The 21,681-nt window shown below is 32.2% G+C and overlaps 1 protein-coding gene across 5 annotated transcripts in view; it reads right to left on the bottom strand.

Moving 5' to 3' along the window:
- LOC129912166 (D-2-hydroxyglutarate dehydrogenase, mitochondrial) overlaps positions 1-21,681 on the bottom strand; it is a 99,736-nt gene that overhangs the window by 34,737 nt on the left and 43,318 nt on the right. For all 5 annotated transcript variants that reach the window (XM_055990305.1, XM_055990300.1, XM_055990304.1 and 2 more), the window contains exon 2: positions 14,607-14,702. In XM_055990305.1, the coding sequence (XP_055846280.1) occupies positions 14,607-14,702 (96 nt within the window). The remainder of the gene's footprint in view (positions 1-14,606; positions 14,703-21,681) is intronic.

Here is a 21,681-nt window from a genome sequence, read left to right as displayed (position 1 = left end):
CTGCCAGATAAAATTTTATTGATGTCGGGACAATAGGTCTTAAAAGTCGGGACAAATCGGGATACCAAAAAATTACTTGAAATCGTAAATTATTAAAAACAAATAAAAAGAATCACGTGAGTGATTGCAATATTTTCCTTGACTTATTTCCTACATTTTTGTGGATTTCACGCAAAAATATGAATTGTTCAAAATTTCATTTTTTGAAAACTAAACTTAGTCCCAATTTATTCACTCTCCATTAAATTCAAAGTCACCATATAAAATGGGAAGTTTTAAAGCATGGAATACACGATACAATCATCGTACACGACTTGAGATGTACCGATATCGTTAACAATATCGAAAGAAAGCACATACACCATGCGATTCACTTACGATTCCATTATCTGTCAAATAAATTTTCTCATTCTTATCCATTATTTGGATGTTAGCTAAAAAAATTTTATGTTATCTCAAAAACTGAATCATAGGTGAATTAAAAGCCCACACATGGTACAACTCTCATCTATTCAATAGCATACTACCTCTTGTTTTCCATCATCAGCATTCGATCGTGCGATATGGGTACAGCGGATACTTTGTTGCACACATACGATACAATTATCGAATGCGATTCAAATTTTGTACGATAATCGGTACGATAATTGTAACGTGTATTCCATGCTTAAAATTCGTATGCGATTTGAAAAATTTTTATTTTTTAATGGCGTCTTTAAACTTAATGGATAGTCAATACATTGGGCCTTATCCATAAAAAATCATCAAAAAAAATGTCAATTGATGTATCTTTTAATAAATGTAGGCAACAATCTCAAATTTCCATAAAATTTAACGTCGCCTTTTAAAAAAAGAAGTTTTAAAAATTCTATGCGATTTGCCAGTTTTTTTTATTTGAGAGTTAATAAATTGAAGCTAAAAGCTTTTTTGCTTAAAATTTTTATTTTTTTTCCCAAAGTTTTTGAAGGAAATCGGAATGTCGGGACAAAATCGGGACAGTTTGTAAATCGGGACAGATATCGGGACAGGGTCCAAATGTCGGGACTGTCCCCTTGAAATCGGGACGTATGGCAGCCCTAATTTCAATTAAATTATTTACTTCCCTTCATTTTTGATTTAAGTGCATAAACCTTTTCCTTATTCGTTATTCATCTACAAAAAAAATTCATTTTAAAGCAATTAGAATAACAAAATAAAATAAAAATGTTAATTTTTTCTCTATTTATTCAAACAAAAAAAAGCACTTAGGTATTTGGTTATGTTATTATCAATTCACTACAAAGGTAATCCTATTTTTGCCTGGTATAAAAATCAAAAAGAAATTAAATTTCGTAATGTTATTTTCATTTCGATAAACCCACAAACACAAAAATTTGGTTAGGTTTAAAGTTTGGTGCCTATTTGAACATTCACTTTTAATTGCACTTTTTTTACTAAGAAAATTAAAAAAAAAATTGCACAACTGCACTCACTTTTATCACGGCCAACTAAATAATTAAACACGTAAAATCAAAGAATTATATTATAAACGAAGCGTCAAAAACGAATTAATTCAACCGGTTTATTTTGCTACAAAAAGTTTCGTTTTCTTTTTTTCTTGTACCTTAATTTGTTTCAGCACAAAACTGCATTCAAGCACAAATACGTACAAATTTTATTTACTTTTTTTTTGTTAAAAAAACTGTTTCCAAAATCAAAATTTACGTTCAAAATAAATTAAAATCACGATAAGATAAGTATTAAAAGATAAATATTAAATGAATAAATTATTTGATGTCAAAAGAACACTTGTAATTTCGTCAAGAGTCACGAACGGTGTGAACTGTGAATGGTACAACTACAATACACATACAAACCATAATGAGGATTTTGTGCTTGAACGGTATCTACGCTCTACTGATATTTTCGTTTTTCACAGTCACACGGTCACACCTCACACTCACACAGTCCCACTATGTATAAGCTTTGCATGAGTTGTTCGCGAACATAACTCCAGTTTTGATGTTCGATGGCAACTGTAAGTTTCGAATTTATCAACATTTTTATGAAGTATTGAGCAGTAAAGCAGCTTTTTGGTTAAAACAATTTTTATAATAATGAAGCAACAACAAAAAGAATACAATTTTTTTAAATAAAATAAAAAATTGTTTCCCTTTGCGACATAAATAAACAAACATAATCAGCTATCAGCAACAACTTGCATGTATTTTCTCTTCGACAAATAAACAAAAAAATACAGGTATGGACAAACATTTCGTTCGTGTGTGTAGGTTAGCAAACGAACAGATTCGACGAACAGGTTCCAAGACTGGGTGTCCCAAAACAATGAACGCAAACCCACCCCTATTAGTTCAGTCATTTTATACATTTGGAAATGCAAAATGACCGAGAAAGCTAAATTTTGGATATGTTGTTGGGGATGCTTATAAAAACTTAACTTGAAGTTTTCGACCAAGATTTCCTATGAGCATTTTCCGCCATTTTGAAAAAAAAAGGATAAAATTGGTTTTCTGCTAATAACTCGAAAATTTTATGAGGAGCTTTTTTGTAGGTTTTACCATGTTCTACAATTCATGCATACACATTTTTTGCGTATCATAAACCGTTTTCGAGATATCGATCAAAACAAGTCATGCGATTTGTTTTTTTGACATTAGGTATCTATTTTTTGGTGATGAATATCCAAAAAATATTAAAATCAAATTTGTAAACCCTGTTCAGACCTACAATTTCGTATTTTTATGGACAAAAATTTCGACCTACAGTCCTATCGAGGTATTCGTTCGGAGAAACTTTTTCTCAGATTTGTTCGAATTCGTAAAATTTTCTATCAAGGTAGGCTGTCCGATTGACATATCGGAAAATCTTCCGATGAAATGTGACGCTCATCAACGCATTGCGATGGAGCGCATTCAGCTAAGTATTTTTGACAGTTGTGAATTTAATTTCTTCGTAAATTCTCCGACCGAAATCAGACCTATGATAGTAGCCGATCTGAAAAATTTCCGATCGGAGAAAAGTTCCGATCGGAAGATTTTTGTGTCACGGTACCCGAATTTAAGAAGAAAAATTGACGTCAAACAACGCACTCATTTGACATTTACCAGTTTGCAAAAATATTTTTTTTTATCGAAAAGAATCATTTAAAGTGAAAATCAAAATGGATAGCGCAGCTGCTTTTCTCGAAGCTGAAATGTATGAAGAAAGGGAACTTCTTAAACAAAAAAGAATGTGTTTAAGAAATTCAACAAATATTTTCCAAATGCATGATACAGCGTAAGTTCAATTTTGCTTTTACGTATGTACCTACCTCTAAAAATAAACATTTTATTACAGTTTTAAAAAAAATTTCCGCCTTAACAAAGAAGCATTTCATTACGTTTTAAACGAAATAAAATCCAAAATTCAACCTGCTTCAAGATCTGAGGGATTGACCCCTGGGCAAAAGTTAGCTGCATGTTTGCGATTTTTCGGTGAAGGGACATATCAGCATGGTGTTGGCAAAGACTTCGACTCACCTGTGGCGCAATCAACCTTTTCAAAAATTCTCCAAGAACTTTTATGTGTACTCGAAGATACATTGTGTGCCAAATGGATATCCTTGGATATGTCACCGGCTCAAATTCAGGAATCCAAGTCTTTCGTCGAAGCAAGAACAGGTTTTCCAAATGTTAAATTTTGCGTCTTTGGAACTCACATCAAAATTGTTGCTCCGAGAGATGACAGATGACAAACATTTGTTCTATAACAGAAAGGGATACTATATTCCCTGAATGTTCTAATTGTAATGTGCATTATGTAAAAATAATAGAGAGTAGATTAAAATTTCTATATTTCTTTAGATTTGCGATTATAAAATGTGGATTCGCGGTTTAAACGCTAATTTCAAAGGGGCAAATCACGATTCCCATATATGGAATATCAGTCCACAAAGATCTCATTTTAAACAGAGATATGAAAACGGTGTCAGAGACGAATATGTATTAGGTATGTAGTATATTACTTCCAAAAATCCATAAATTTTGCCAATTTGATTTTTTTTGCTAGGAGATGCAGCATGCAGGTTATCCATTAGAACCTTGGTTGATGACTCCATTTAGGACTCCGCCACCAAATAGTCCTCAAATGCGTTACAACAAATCCCACTCCAGAGCCCGAAATGTAGTCGAAAGAACAATTGGTTTACTCAAAAACCGATTCCGATGTTTGTTAGCAGCTCGACAACTGCATTACACTCCAGAAAAAGCAGTCCAAATTGTCAACGTATGTTGTGCATTGCATAACATATGCCTCTATTTTAAAGATGACACGAACTTTGCTGAAAGGAGCGATCAAGAGAACATCCAAGAAGAAAATGATGACTTCTATACACAGCGATCACAATACAACACTCAAGCTGTTAACGCTAGAAATGAAATACTCAACGATTATTTTTCATAAACTTTTATTTAAAAAAAAACATTTCAAAATACTATTTTATAAATAATAAATTACATATTATTTAATCAAACAAAAACATAAAAAAATAAAATTAAATCACAGTTTAATTCACAGTTTCATTCACATTTCAATTCATATTTTAATTTATATCATCGATTAAGTTTCTTCTTGCTTCTTGAAATTCAGTCATCAGCCGTCGATGCGATTAATGTTCGACTGCAATAATTGGGTTTTAAGCTCCAACTTTTTTTTTTTCAACTTTTCCATTTTTTGGTTGTGTTTTTGCATCTCTTTCAGTTTTTTCTTTTTTATTTCTTTCAAGGATTCTAAGTTTTTATTCACTTTGCTCATGTTTTTTGCCATTTCGACTATGGCCTTGCTGGTTGCCCCTTGAATTTCGATTTGCTTACTCAGAATTTGGATCGCCGTGAGTGGTCTTCCAGGTCTCTGATGTCTTCCTACGCCCGTTGTTGTAGGAGTCGTTTGATTCTGTTCATGCTCATCGGCATTGTTTGTAGTCGTAACTGGAGGAACAACACCAGCATATTCAACTTCACCATCAGAAGCATCAGCAACAGTGGAAACACCACCAGTGGAAACAGCAGCGTTGGAAGTGGCAGTAACATGCACAGCAACAGAAGGATCAGCAGCAATAGGAGAAGTAGAAGTAGAAGTGGGAGCAGAAGCGGGAGCAGCAGCAACAATTGTTTTGGCGTTTGGGCCGTAAGACTTCGCCCTAACACCGGCGATAGAGCTTCTTAAGTTCATTAAGTTGATTACATTTTCTTCAATTTCCGTAAATGATTTTTGTCGGTAGGGACCACCACCTGTTGATTTGTTTTCTGTTTCGTTGGCAGCAAGTTTTCGTTTTATGTGTCTTTTATAGTCGCTCCAAACCTAAAAGCAAAATTAATTTGGAGTGTTGAATTTTCAGATGGATTCGGAGCAAACCTTTTTCCAACTATTGACGTCCCTCACCAGTGGCGTATTGAGGGGGGGGCTCAGGGGGCTCAAGCCCCCCCCAAGCCTTCCAGATCATGTTATTTTTTACATAATTTCATTGTAATGTATATGCTTCACTGAAACTTGTTCGTAAATCTTATAGATTTAGAGGCAGCTCACATGCTCGAGCCCCCTCCAAGTTCTGAAACGGCTATTTGTGTTTGTTTGAGTAAGAGCCTTAGCTGTAGCTGGGGGTTGGGTGGTTTTTTTCGGATTTAAGTCCAATTCGAAATTCTTCAGATCACTTTTTAATATAATACGTACGTCGAATATCATCACCGTGTAATTTTGCAAAAGTTCTTATGCAATCTCGATAAACACTTTTTTCAAAAATTATATACTTCTCAAAGCTATTGGAAATAGAAATATTTGATATCTCAAAATCTTAGTGGTCAACATATGTAACTAATGGTTTCTTTCAGCAAATGCCAGTTTGGACTTCGAATTCGGATTATAAAAGCAACATATTACGAAAAAATATATATTTCGAATTAAACATCTAAAATAATTTAATGGAAAATTAGTTTCTAGGCTTTCACTTTCTGCATTTTTCACTCATTTAGATTTTCTGATCGAATTCAATTCACATTATTTCTGTTTGTAAATTTGGTGCCTTTTTTAATGAATCTATAATTTTTAGACAAAATATTATCATAACTTATTTGTGTCTCCTTATTTTTTCTCTTGAATTCTTCTTTTTTTTTCATTAAAATTGCCGATAAAATTGCATCCAGCAGTAATAATTTAACTTCAGAAACAAAATTAAAAAGGATGATCCTTCAGCTATGACAGTTCGAAGCAATTTCGAAGTTTTTGAAATTGATCCAAATGAAGAATATGATATTTTATTTCACGTGAAATCTAAAAGTGATTTCAATTCACTTTCGGTCGAATTGCGGAACAAGAACTTTAAAAACAGGAGACAGCAGTACGAAGCTGTCGACGTCGAGAGCAGTTAAATGCTACTATACCACTTTCAGTATCGCAGCACAGCGCTTCACTCTCGATCAAAGGTGAATAAAATAGAGAGAAAAATTTTTCGTACCCCTCTAAAAAATGTTTGAAAAATTTTCTAGCCCCCTCCAAATTTTTTTCTGGATACGCCACTGTCCCTCACTGGTGGACCAAGTAGGTTTACTTCTTGGGTTAAATTTTCCCAAAAACTGTTGACTTCATCAGGAGGACGAGCAGTAAAATTCCTTGCAATATCAGGCTTCATATTCATGAGGTCTACAAGCCTCCCGTATTGGAATTGGTTTGTTTTGTTCTTTTTGCTACAAAAACAAAACATTAGAAACATAAAAACATACAAAAATTGAAATTACTTACTCATTATTGTTTTGTGCACTCATTTATTTGTTTATTATTTCAATTTTTGGTTGTTTATATTTTTTCGGATAACTATTCACCTTTGATTTTCTATCGGGAAGAATCGGAAGGAAAAAAAAGCGCAAAACACAACCCGTCGCAAATATTTTGACAGTTCACTGCATAGCATCGCATGTATTTTAAATTTTCAACGCACCTAAGATTTTTTTCGTAGATCTGTCCGATTTTACTGTCGGAAGGGTTAAAATCATATGAAAACTGAAAAATTCGTACAAATCGGATAAAATTTTCTTCCGATCGGCTACCATCATAGGGCTGAATAAGTTGCGGATTATTTTAAGAAAAATGGAGTTCTCACAAAAGTAAGTAAAAAAAATATAAATAAATATAATTTTGCTTTGTTAGTGCAATAATTATTCTTATATTAAAGAAAAAAAACACCAACGAAGGCTCAGCAGGAGAAATTGGTTGAAATGCTTAGAACGAAAATAGATGTGGCCCGCAACTCCACAAAAAGGCTAGCGGGAGAAGTGGCGAATTTTTGGCAAACCATTGCCAACGAGGTCAATTCATTGGGACCACCGACCCGTGAGGTAAATGGCTGGAAAAAAGTATAGATCTTTGAATACAGTTTTAAATCAATTAATATTCATAAAATTTTTAATTGAATAGGTTTGGAGTGATTATAAAGGGTATATTAAAAAGAAGTTGGCCGACAACAAATGAGAGGTATGAGCTACGGTTGGTGAACCTTTCACTCACACCCTTAGAAGAAGCGGTCATAGCAATAATAAATATGAAAGATTGCATAAACGGAAGCGGTGCAAGGACATTCGGAACGGAGCCCGAGCAAGGCAGTCAAACCCATGAAAATGAAGACAAGGAAAACGATGAAGGATTCAATCCCGAGCTTCAAGAAAATAATGTGGTAGTTGAAAACAGTGGGTTTATATCCGAGCCTGAGGAAAACACAAGACATTCTGTTAAAAGAAGGCCGCTGTCGACTACACACTTACACAGCTGTTAAACAAGCAGGTACACTTCCAAGAGGATTATTATAAAGAAATTTCTTCCGTATTAAATGCAACAAATCAAAATCTACAAGATGTTTGCAAGCATTTGAAAAGAGTAAATAGATCTTTAGAAGATCTTTGCGCCATCGAAAAAAAGACGCACAATGTTGAGGTTGTGAACTTAATGAACCGCAAACTACAACTCAAAGTCCAGATTGTCGAGGGACGAATTTTTCACTTAATCAATAATCTAGTGATAGTTGTGTAACATTTGTTCCTAATGTCTGATTAACAATATTGCGTAAATCGTAAGCCATTTAGTAATTTTACGATTTGTTTTGAGTAATTGTTTATTTTTGACAGGAAATAATAATTACCCAAAACAAATGGTAAATGACCAAGAAAAAAAAAGAGGACAAAAGGCTTCAGAGACCCAAAAAGGGTACCTTATAGATTATTTGGAGCAAAGACCGGACCTCTCAAAGTGAGTATAAGTATAGTATAGAAAATTTTTAGAATTAATCATTTATGTATAGGGTTTCCAGAACATCTCTTTTAAAGAGAACATGTTCTCTTTTTCCACTCCGATCTTTTTTACACTTTCTTTTTTCATGAAATTCTTTTTTTGTTCTCTTTTTTTCAAATGTCCTCTTTTTAGTCTCTTTTTTCTATTTGCCTTCATACTTTTTCTAAAATGTTAGGATTATCTGTCTTTTACCTTAGATTTTGTTCCAACTCAGCCCACTCGCCGTGTAGACAACATTTATCTTTTTTTTTTATATTTTATTTATTTATTTAGCTACAAAATATATTCTTAGCCTATTTACAATTTTTCATTCAATTACATTTTTTAACAATATTTTAAGATTGTTTGAATTATTATTAAAATTTATATAATTATTAAAATCGACACATGCTGCAAAGAGGGGTTCATGCTGACCATATACAGTTCTGTTAAATCTTAAATTTAAAAGCTCATAATTTCTAAAAGATCTACTTGGGACATTTATGTTGATTTTACACAATAATTCACTTGAGTTAACTTTATTTGTCAATCCTTCCTTCTCATCTCACCTCATTTAAAATTGCTTTCATTTTACTCACTACACGAACTCTATTGTTGTGTAGTCTGTGGCTTGTATCTGCCTATCCTATCATATTACTTTTAATTAATCTACATTCTTTTTCAAGACAGTAAAAACAAAATCAAGTAATGAGCGAATATGAATGGTCGTGAAATATAAATGCACCATTGAAATATATTTTATCAAGTTTTTTATTAAACTATCTAGCTCTAATTAAAAGGTACTCATAGAAATTCCAAAAATTTGCTGCTTTGTTAATTATTAGGTATAAAGACGATTTCCTTTTATCCCGCAAAATTAAAGAAACATATCCATCCATATCTAAACCGAAATATCTTCGAATGCAATTATATAAACTAGACCAAAGAACTTCAGTGATTGGTGTATGGTGTCCAATTAAAAAATATTCAAATCGTAAGTAAATTGATTGAATAAAGTAGAGCAAATATTGAAAAAAAATTATATAAATAGGCAATGAGCAACAGAAAGTGTGTGTTCAATCAAGAATTGCAAAAGAACTTTAAATAGTTCATTACCAAAAAAAATTTTGAAAAACATGAAGCATTTTGTACCTTATGTAAAATTAAAGTGTCTGTAGCCAACAAGGGACGGTATGATTTGGAACAACATATATCTTCAAAAAAACATAAAAGTGGCGTGCTAGCAGGTGACTTATCTTCCAAAATTTATTCGATGTTGGTTCCAAAGCATACAAAACTCGAGGAGGGAACACTGGCATTTCATGCACTCAAACATCACTATAGTTTCCGTTCTACAGACTGTTCAAGTAAATTGTTTAAATACATATTTAATGATTCTGAAATCGCAAAACGCTTGTCATCAGCACACACAAAGACGAGAGCTATTCAAAAACATGTCATAGCTCCTTTTTGTTCAGAAAATATTTTGATCGACATCAATGAAACACCTTTCTTGTCTGTGTCCACAGATGGTAGCAACCATGGCAACATAAAAATTTTCCCGATTTTAGTTCAATATTTTAATAAGCAATCCGGTATTGAAACCAAATTAGTTCATTTGGATAAACTGTGCAATGAAAACATTGGAAAAATTAGGGTTAAAAAACAAATGCATTGCATTTTCAGCAGACAATTGCAATAAAAATTTTGATGGGTTAAAGAGAGCAGGAACTAATAATGTTGTTTTTAGGCTTAAATCTTCAATACAGAAAGATTTGATTGGCATTGGTTGTCCCGTTCACATAATCTCGAATGCAGCAAAATGTGGATTCGACACATTTTCAACTGATATCGAAACGACAATAATAAAAATATATAACTATTTTGCAATATACACAAGAAGAACTGAAAATCTAAAAGACTTTTGTGCTTCGCTTAAAGTGGAATACAAAGAATTGATTCGTCACTGTACCACTAGATGGCTTTCTTTATTTCCAGCTATTAAGAGGGTGTTGCAAGTATATCCAGCTTTAAAAGAATATTTTTTATCTAATGAAAACTGTCCTGCCCTTTTGGAAAGGTTTTTCAATTCTAATTTCTCTGAAGCGTTTTTGTATTTTGTACATTCCCTAACTTTTCTTTTTAATGAAAAAGCCAAAAGGGAAAATAATTCCCTTTTGGAGGTTTCAACAATTTTGGACTCTCTCCAAACTGCTTTGAAAAGTAGGTATGATCAGTCTTTTCTTCCGTTGAGCACAAAATCAATTCTCAACAATTTGAATAAAAACGGGTTTGAAAGCGAAGTAGAATGCTTCAAAAAGGAATGCTTTACATGTTATAAGAAATGTTTTGAATACATAGCTAAATGGACCAGGGTTAAAACCTTGCTCCGATCGGAGCAAATTTGCTCCACTTTTGAGGGAAAAAAATAATCTATTCCAACGCTCCGATTTTTCAGGATTTATTCCACTTTTTCCACACAGAAAAATTGTTTCCTGAACTAACTTTGCTAACTAGATTGGAATGTTTTAAATCGAAATTGTATTTATTTTAGAATTGCAAACACATTTTTGAACCACCACGTGCTATAATGAGGCTAATAAAACAATATAAATTGGTCGAATGTGAATTTATCACAAAATAGTTCTTTTTTATGAATTGAATTGACTTTAATTTAAGACTTAATTATTTTTTATTAAAAAAAAGTTACTAAAAGGTAAAGATTTTTTTTTTGTTTCAAATCTACTCCGGAAATTTTGCATTTGCTCCACTTTTTTTTAAATTTGCTCCAAAATTTCATGACCGAGGTTCGAACCCTGAAATGGACTGATCATTTTGAAGAGTTTAGATGTTTTCACTGGATGAGTTTAGAAAAAACAATTGTTTGGGAGGATGTAGAGAAAGGTTGCGAATATTTACATAGTTTCAAAAAATGTTGTGATAGATGATGGTAAACTTTTCGACCAGTTTTGTTATTTTCAAAAGTTTTTAGAGGTCGAATTAAGAAAAGAAGAGTTTAAAAATACAATGTCTGTTAAAAAGTGGGTTCATTTTTTTAGTAATTCAAATAAACCTGAATTTTATTCCGAATTATTGAAAATTTGTCAGTTCTTTTTTTGTATTCCGGGGCAAAATGTCAACGTTGAACGCATTTTTTCATTAATGGGCTCACAGTGGACAAAAGAGAGGAACCGTCTTAAAGTTGGCAGTGTCAAATCAATTTTAATTGTAGCTTATAATTTAAAAAACTTGAATAGTCAATCATTTTACAAAATGTTTTTGAACGAAAATAAATATTTATCACAAATAAGAAGTTCTCAAAAATATGAAACTTCAGATGAAGGAGAAGAGTAATAATAGCTGGGTTTTATTTTCCTCGTGATGCAGATCAAATCATTGTATTTATTTGCGAAACAATAACAAAACAAAATCCTTCTTTTCTTGTAAAGCTAATAAAAACAATGATCTGAACTGGATCACGAGGAAAATAAAACACAGCTAGTATTAATTTTTAACTACAAACATGTTTATTTTAACTTTCAATCAACTATGTTCCTAATGTTCTTTAATAAGTTGAAATTAAAATGTGATCTCTACAATGAGTACCTAATCCATATTAACATATATGTAAATTTATGTATATTATTTAATTTATATGAATAAAACCTGGGCTCGAATTACAGCATACGATTACGATCATTCGTTAACGTTTTTACTATTTGCGTCTCTATTTATTTAATAAAAAAAGATAGGGACACATAGCAACCATACGTTAACGAACGTATGCCGTAATTCGACCCCTGAACTATGTAAATAAATTTTTAAAAACTTTTTTTTATATTTCATTGATTTTTTTTATATATATTTTGGAGAAGGGAGGGGGGGGGGTGTAGTGTTTGAATGTTCCCCCCTGGATTTTACGTCGATTTTATCCTACTTCATTCTCTCAATAAGTTCAGGTTTTTATACTCGTCCACCCTATCTTCTCTATATCTCACGTTAGCAGTGTTATTTAGCAAAAGAAACAGTGCAATGATATGCATTTTTTCACACAACTAATTTTTTTGCAATATTTGACCATTTTCCGACAAAGAGCACAACAAATTTATTATTTTTCAATTAATATTTTTTTTTTATTAAAACAAAAATAAATTTCCTGTTATTTTGATTCAATATACATATGTATTATGTAAGTTAAAGGCCGAACTGACAGATAGGACTTCGTTTTTTTACAAACAAATTGTAATCAAGTTCAGAAGATATTACCTACCATATTTTGTTTACTGTGATCATTTAGTACTCTTTAGTACCTACACACTTTTTCATCGATTTATCACATTGAGTTTGAGAATCGCCTTAGGGGTGTCTGTAAAGTGATAAAATGAAAAAACGTTGTGAAAACTGAAATGATATTTTTTGTATCACTTCACAGCTTCGCAGAACGAGAACTGACCCTCAGTTGTGTTTAGTCAGTATAATTTTCAATAGATACATATATATCTATACTCAGTACAAAAGTTTCAAAAGATTTCAGAAATTAATGGGATTAATAAAAATTAACAAACGGCTTAAAAAATTTCTATGCCATGAAGGTTCTTAGTTTTACCTTTGATTTGATACCAACAAAACTCGTCCACGAACACCTCCAAAAACAGGGCTTGACAAATCTGCCAGGCTTTCACCCGGAAGGCCTCTGAATTTTGATAGCTGATAATATCATCTTTAATTTGGCATCAATATTGTCTTTTAGCTCTATGAGATGCGCAAAGCACTTTACCACGCCAATCGTCCAGGATAGTTTTCGTAACTACTAATAGCCCCCTTTCGGAATTGATAACGGTATTTTGTAGAGGAGTTCAATACAATCATTTTTTACTATGGGAGGGGGTATTTCTCCCCCCGTTTAGACGGGAGGGGCAATTTTCTAAAATATGACGAAAATTTAAAAAAAAATATTAAAAAACAACGGCAACACTTACAGTTATAAATGATACCTTTTTCAAAAGCCAGAATTGCACACTTAATTCTAATTTTTAAATCAAATTATTTCAATCAATCGTTCTCAAAATAATCAACTTCAAAATAAAAATTTTAGAAAAAAAATTTAAAAAAAACACATTTAATACTATTTTTTTACCAAGACTATGAATTTAAATATGAAATAAATCGAAGAAATAAACTGCCTCAATTAATTTCTTACCAAATTCTGAGAAAGTTGAAAATTAAAAAACTTCCTTCTTATCAAATTTGTATTTTTTTAGTTTTTTTCGTGTTTACATAAACATAATGCTTGCAACTAGTATGCCCCCTTGCAACCCCCTGCTTGGACTCACTATTATAGAATTTGGGGTGAATTTAAAAGTTTTTTTCGAATTCAAAAGAAACTTTGTACATACCCAACCTTGACCCCACCCCAAATCCTATAGTGTGCCCAAGCCTTCTACCATTTTAATTTATTTTTAAGTATTCTTTTTAAAAATATCACGAGATTCTTAGGACCATTTTAATGGCCTAAGCGAAGCAACGAAGTTGTCTGAGCGGGACAGAGGATACAAAAGGGAGTTTAAATCTTGATGCATGATACTTTAAAGTTAAAAAGCTGTTAATATTGCCGAAAATAGCCAAGTAAATGAAAATCTGATGAAAAGGTAATTTTCTTATTTTCAATTTTCTCAAAAACTAGTAGGCATAGAAGCATATGGTTTTCAGTATTTGATTAGAAATTAATTAAAGCAGCTTATTTCATCTTATAATTTCATATTTAATGTCACAGTCATGGCAAAAATTGTATTCAATGTGTTTTTTCAAACTTTTTTTCACAAATTTTGACTTTGAAATCGATTATTTCGATTATTGATTGAAATAATTTGATTTAAAAATTAAAATTAGGTGTAGAATTTTGGCTTTTGAAAAAGGTATCATTCATAACTGTAAGTGTTGCCGTTGTTCTTTAATTATTTTTTTTTTTATTTTTTGTCATATTTTAGAAAATTGCCCCTCCTGGAGGAGATAGACCCCCCCTCCCATAGTAAAAAATGCGTGTACTTGACTGTTCTACAAAATTCCGTTATTATTTTTTACCGCCTTAGTTATCGTACTCTCGCCCCTCTCTCACTTCCAATTTAAAATTTTCGTTAGCTCAATGAGTTGAGCGTTTCTGCAGTGGCCGCCCTGCATAGAACCCAACTCCCCTCTGGAAGGGTTCACATGGACCCCTATATACAAGTAGGCATACACACCTTCATAAAATAAACTTCCAATGGGTATTATTTTATTCTCCTGCTTGTAATCATGCGTTTTTAATAAAAATGGCTAACCTGTGTCAATTCTGGGATTCCACTTGTCTTATATGACCTCGAAAGTTCTTGAAGAACCTTCCTTTGATATGTTTTCAATCCACTTCTCAGCATCATCTGAAAAAGAAAGTTAAATTAGTTATGGGCTTGAGGGGCTGAAACAAAATCAGTTCGTAATGACAATTTGTATGAAATTACGAATGGATTCTGTGATTTTTTATACGAATGAAATTGGTCATAAGGCCAACTATTTTCTTAACTACTTTTGCGAGAATACAACCCCAAACATATAATTTTTCACCACCGTCTCCTTCAGGCTCATATTTTTCCTTCAACACAAACAGAAACAAGGATTTATTGACAACCCTACCTCATAAAGAAAAATGGGGCTGAGGCGGAAACCATAGAATCTTTTATTTAGAAGACAATGCTGACAATGCTCTCAGTTTGAATAAGGGAAAGTCGATATAATGGCGGTCTACGAGAAGACAGATTGCCTAACTTGGTAGGCAAAGAAAAGGAACACCAAAACAAGTTCTGATTTAATTGGTGTAACGTATAAGATAAGTAGTATCTAGAATTTGTGCAAAAGTCATGCCTTATTAGAGATTTGAGAATACATTTTTATCTGCAGCTAAGCACTTAGCTGAGGCTGAGAGCACTGAGAAGCTAAAGAGCTCTTTTAAAATATCCAAGTAGGTTAACGCATTCAATGTTTTAGAGGCTTCAATAATGGCTTACAATATAGTTTAAATGTTTTTTTTTTACTAAAACTCCAATTTATAATGTGCACGAAAAAATCACCTATACCTTCCCCAAAACTCAGAAACCACCATTAAAAAAAGCAAAACAAAAAATATATAAACATGAAGGCTTATCCTGAGTTTTTACCACATACCGATATATCATATCCATGTTCGGAACGGTTAACCTTTTTGGCACTATTAATTATGAAGATAGCTACGCCATTCGGGTCTGTGTGTCAGGATTTGTTGTGTAAAAATTTAATGGCCATGGAAAATCTGCCTAACCTCTTCTTAGTGTACCGCCCCTTTTTCTACCTGTATTCCATGACAAACTAAGCTATTAAGGATTAAGGTTGATCCGACAGGAATGCGTTTTTGACCTGTATATTTTTTTTGTCCTGCCTTTTGATCTTATCTCTTGTCCAAATAGTCTTTTGGTTGTCATGGGTAGGAATATATCTAAGACGACATCTGGGAAAAAAAAATATCAAAAAGTCCAGCCGTCCGTATGATTGAATCAGATGCCGACGGCAATGCATTAAAAATACTATTTGCCGTCGGTGTTGAAATTATTTTTGAAAACGATTGAAAGATTCTTTAGGAAGAGATATTGAATTCTAATACCTACATTGGTTCTAAATTTTAATAATTTAGTCAGATATAATATCCCACTAAAACCTTTAGTTTTACACCTACCTACATAGAAAGGGGCCTCCATTCAAACAAATCGCATTATTAAAAAATTCATTTAGAGTAACATTAAATTTGTTTTGTTATGTTAAAAGGTAAAGGGTTGAAACTTGAAAGGGAGTAAAAGGGGTGAGCTGAATTATATTGATAAGAGGAAAATTGTTATGCGCAGAGAGAGAAAGGAACAGAATTGCGTTAACTCTTGTCTCTCACTAAAAACTGAGCCTAAATGTAGGTAACTATACCTATACCGCATTCTTTTTCTTTAAACCAGAAACTATACCCAGCTGTGGAGGTGTAATCTTTACCTTATTGAATTATTATTACTGTTAGGCAGGATCGGACTGGGGCAAAAGGGCTCGGGTGGCAAAATGAAAAAGGGGCCCGTCACCGCTGCATACAACAAAAATTACAACAGTACAAAATTTTTTTTTGTCTCAGAAAAGGAAAGTATACTTTTATTGCGATTTTTGTTGCTTAACCGAATTTTTGCACAAATTTTTCCAACATTTCATTCTTTTGGCGTTTATAATTTTAAAAATTACATCTTAAAAATAAAAACATCGAGTATGAGAGCAGAGACCCAAGAGGCATGCTTGAGAGATGAGAGCTCCTTGGGCCTCGGGGCAGGACCTTAGTTTGGGGACTTTGTTGTCTTTATTTTTCCTTTATAGAAAATGTATGAAGTTTATTTTTTTTATTTTGATAAGTATTATTCAAAATTTCTATTGGAAAAAAAAAGCCGAAAAAAAAAATTGAAAGTTCTTCACAAACTAAGTTGCAAAAATGTATTTAGAAGCGGGATTCCTAATAATTTGTATAATGATTTTGAAATTTTCGAACATGTAGCTGCAAACAGGGAATGACTTATAAACAAAAAAAAATCATTTGTGCAATTCACAAGTGGTAGAAGTGAAACCTTAAAAAATCATTTTTCTTTCAAAAAAAAAAAATCGAAAAAGTCTACCTTTTTTTATTCCATCACCTTTAAATCCACCTTAATATAATAAATTTTATATCACCAAAAAGCTTATTGTTTCAGCTTATTGTTTATATCGACCATGTCTATACAACATCTACAAAAAAAGCTAGAATTTTTTGAAACCAATCAATTTTTTCATCAAAAAAGTACAAAAATCAAACTTTTTTCAATTTAAGATTGTGTAACTTGTAGAGCACCTACCGTTATGTGTGATATATCAAATAAAAGGTTATGTTATCAGCATGCGTATTAAAGTTAAATCAAATTTGTATGTGCACTAGATCAAAAGATATAACGTGTGTAGAAAAAGAACATCTTTGTACCGTTATCTCAGAATTTTTAATATGAAATCAATTGAAATTTTGTACAATTATAGTTTATTTAATTACCTATCTACAGTGCAAATTTCATTCATTTATCTATTAAAAAAAAAAGTTATAACAAGTTGAAGTCGTGTCGCGTTTTCGTTTCATCTTGTTTCAAATCACTACGATACTAAAGAAGTTTTCACTTCAAAAAAAAATTAATTAAAATAATTCTGTATTAATTTTCTATAAGGATTTTCCACAAATTGTATTGAGCTTATAAGATTTTTTTCTTTCTTTATTTTAAAAAAAACTTTTTTTTTTGAATTTCGAAAAGTTCTGAATTTCAGTTCTGATTTGCATTCATTCAGAGTAACAGTAAAATTCAGACTTTTCTGAAGCTGGAAACATTCACTCTCATTTTCTTTATAAATATATTTGGTGAGAAAAAAATGTTGCAGATATCCAACAGGATATTTATTTTGGGGGCCCCTGTGTGGTAAGGCTCTCAAAAGATCGACTGAAATTGTTATTTGTATTTGGAATTTACAAAACCCATTTAAATTTTACAGAGGGACAGGCATGACCCGAGGACTAGTACGGCTAGCCAACCAAGCAGTACGAGAAAAACCCCATAATTTGTATCTACTCTGTTTCTGTTGATTGAAGTCCTTAAAATGGATATCTTATGTCGAATTCCTTTCAATTTTTTGAAATCGCCTTGCGATTGTATGTGTGTCATTTGACAACAATTTTACACGAACGTCAAGCTGAAACCAAAACAATTTCTGCAAAATAAAACAAGAGATTCCTTTGATCAATAATTTTGTTTATTTTCTTCGGTAATATAAAGTTATTTTAATCAGAATCAAAGGGAAATTGCAGTTATTATTAAGATCTGAGTGAAGATGAAGTAGAAGGTTATTATTTTGGCCGTATGCTGTGGTTTTACAGAGAAAAAATTTTCTGATGACAATTACGAGAAGAAAAGTCACAGTAATTTCATTTTTTCACAAGAACTATGCCAGGAAAAAATATATTTTGATAGCACATTGTTTTTTTTTTATTCATTTCATATTTTTCCGCAATAAAAATACGATATTCAATTAAAATTTACTCTTTATTTGAAGTTGATGTTCTCATATAAACAAACACACGAAGAATACTGTCAGCTTGACGTTTGAGAAATGTCAAATGTTCCATGTGTGTGTGCAAATCCGTGTAAATCTCTCAAAAAAGAAGGATTAAAAAAAATTCGAATTCTGCTTCATTTGAGGCGAATTTTTTTTCTATGGAACATGATTTTCAGAAAAAATTCGCTTCGAGATCGCCGAAAATTCGATTTTTCAATTGAAAGGAATTCGACATTACACGAAAATGATGAAACGGAGTGCCCTTCCTGTTTCTTTCCTACACATACAACCTAAAGTGGGGCCCTGGTATACGTGGGGGCCCCGGGGCACTGCCCTGACTGCCCACAGGGTACATACTCGTGCACTCCTGGGGCCCGAAAACTTTACACTTCTTATACAATTCTAAATATAATATAGTCAAATAGTACAGGCTCTACTTGTTAAACGGGCACTGTTTAGTGCTTGAAATTTTTATTTTTACTTGTTCTTCATATATTTTTATTTTGTAACTTTGGGATAGCTGAGGGCCCGGGTGGCAATCGCCAAGTCGGTTATATGGCCAGTCCGACCCTGCTGTTAGGTGTACCTACTTGGGTATCAAAAGTTGACACCCCAAATGCAATAGAAAAAATTTATTAATTTTCTGTGGGCAAACGAAAAAAAATTACACGTCAGTGTTTCTCATCCTGAGAAAGCAAACTTCACACAGCCGTAAGTAAGAAGATCAATATTAAGTAACAGCTAATTTGGCAAAACAAAATCAATGTACCGACGGGATCGCATAATTGAATTATTATTTCACCGATTTTAAAATGTCAACTCTACGCAATAAATAACTTACACACCTAGACCTTTACAAATAAAATAAGCGCGCGAGGAAGGTACTTGGTGCGTTACCGTTGAAAAATTTTGAAAGGTCGCTTAAATCTGTGGTAATAAGTTAAAAGGGCTTATGTCGACATAAGTGAAAATCGATTTTATTTGCTTAACATGTTCACCTTTTGTTCAGCTTTGTTTTAGTCTGGGTCTCATTTCTCTACGCAAAATATAAACCGTTAAATTTAAAAAAAATCATAGTAGCTTAAGTCTTTTTGGACAAAAACTGCATTTGCATAATAGCTTATGTATATGTTAAAATAAAATCGTCCAAATCTTAAAAAGAATACATTTTTTTAAATCAGCTTAAGTCGTGACATAAGCTTTTATGATAATTTGAATTCAAATATATTCAACGCTTAGGTCAACATAAGCTATTTTAAACTTGTGGTCGAGTGAACCATTTGTGTTCTTATGTCGACTTAAGCCATTTTAAAAAACCAATTTTGCAAAACAACTTAAGTAACATAGGCCGTTTTGTTCCTTGAAATGTCCGCCAAATTGTATACTTAAGTCAAAGTAATATATTTTTTCAATTGTAACGGTTGTCCCGAACGTTTTCAAGAAAAAATATAAATATGAAAATTAAGGGTATAACAAGCCTGTATCCTAAAAAAAAAAATTATTAGTCTAGCGGCAACAGTTTAAAAGTAATCACAAAAAAGGTACAACAAAATCATGTCCACAAATTTCATTTCCTTATACTGAAAAATGATAAAAATTGACTTAAGCTCTTTTAACTTATTGACACAGAAATAGTCACTTTCAGAACAAAAAGGTCGCCAATTGGAAAAATTTAAAAAAAATCCCTTTTTGTCGAAAAAGTCGCTATTTGGAAAAAAGTTTCCACAGAGAAAAAACACACAAGTTGTCTTGTAACAAGGTTTTTATTCAAAAACAAACCGATAACGTGAAAAATATCGAAAAAACGATTTTCGTTGCACATCTCTAGTTAAAAACTTTCCACAAAGTTTGACAGTTCCTGGCTAGACACCAACCGAGTTGGACGCGCGTGTTTGTTTTCGTATGTGCAGGAACCAACAAATTCAAGGTAAAGAGTCGTCGTTGTCGTAGATTTGTTGTATTTATCTTATAAAATTAATAATGAAATGGGAAATCAAAGAAGGGGAAATCCAAGATTTTCACAGCAACATCCAATAAAGATGAACCTGGAGAAGTCCAACAGTTGAAGCCCAAAAAAACAAAAAACATAAATGTCTTAAAGAAGAGAAAGACCAACTGTTAAAGGGCTAAAAGATCGGTCTCAATTTCTTCTGACGAAGAGAATGATAAATTCAGCTTGGCTGACAGTGATAAGTTGACAGGACTTGAGATTTTTAGACGAACCCGATGACAACCATCAGAGCAAAACGTCTTAGCGAAGATGAAGTATTGAAAAATATGTCTTTGGTTCTCGCTAAGTATGATTCAGTTTTTTACGTCGGACAAATAATATCTAACAGCGGAAGTGTTTTCCAAGTTGATTTTTTTTTTAGAAAAAAAAAAAACAGTGGGACGAGATTTTTATAAACCAATAATTGAGGATGTTTCGGATGTTGATCGCAGTCAAATCGAACTTTAATTAACAGAACCTATCATCCACCAAGAACATCTCGCGCTGCCGTCACATTTGTTTTTAACATAGATTTGGAAAGTTTTAACATTAAATGACTAAAACAGTGTATAAAATAATTTTAAACGCTTATAACTTTTAACTTCTATTTACATATAGATATTATCTATGTTTTTATTATATTTATTTTTTCTTTTAATACTGCTTACCTTAAGTAAAAGGCTTTAAATAAACTTTGATAAAATGTATATTAGAATTATAATGTTAGATTTAATGGAATATGAACTGAACATGAAACAAAAAATCTGACTATAAACTTTTAAGTTATTTTTTTATATCATAAGATAATAGAGTTAGTAAAAATATTAGATATACAAAAATTTAAACACAGGAAAAGCTATGCGCAATGTCAATTTTCTTAAATCCTGGCAAATCCTCCCCCTTCTACCCAAGTTCCTCGCAAAAACTGCTAAATGTGGGTATTTTGGTGAATTGTTCTTCTACCATTCCAATGGATTTCGCACGTTAAAATTAATTGGTGGTTCACAAAGATACATTTCAAACTCATTACTAGGTTGGTCATCGGTTTTAGCATTAAATAAAATGTCAATTACGCTTACATTTGAGTTCGAATTTGAAGAAGTTGAAGAGAAGTCTCTGTTGTCGTTAGGCATAAAAGATTCGACTTAGCTTTATACGTGGTTTTTAATCAATTGTCTTGTGGTTTTCATCCTCAGCGCTTAAATTTGTATGCCTTGTGGGTTCAAGAATAAAGAGACTTGTTCTAAAAG

The sequence above is a fragment of the Episyrphus balteatus genome, chromosome 2 (assembly GCF_945859705.1).
Source record: "Episyrphus balteatus chromosome 2, idEpiBalt1.1, whole genome shotgun sequence".
NCBI classification, from domain to species: Eukaryota; Metazoa; Arthropoda; class Insecta; order Diptera; family Syrphidae; genus Episyrphus; species Episyrphus balteatus.
The sequence above is the reverse complement of the archived record's forward strand: the minus strand, read 5'-3'. Positions and strand labels throughout refer to the sequence as shown.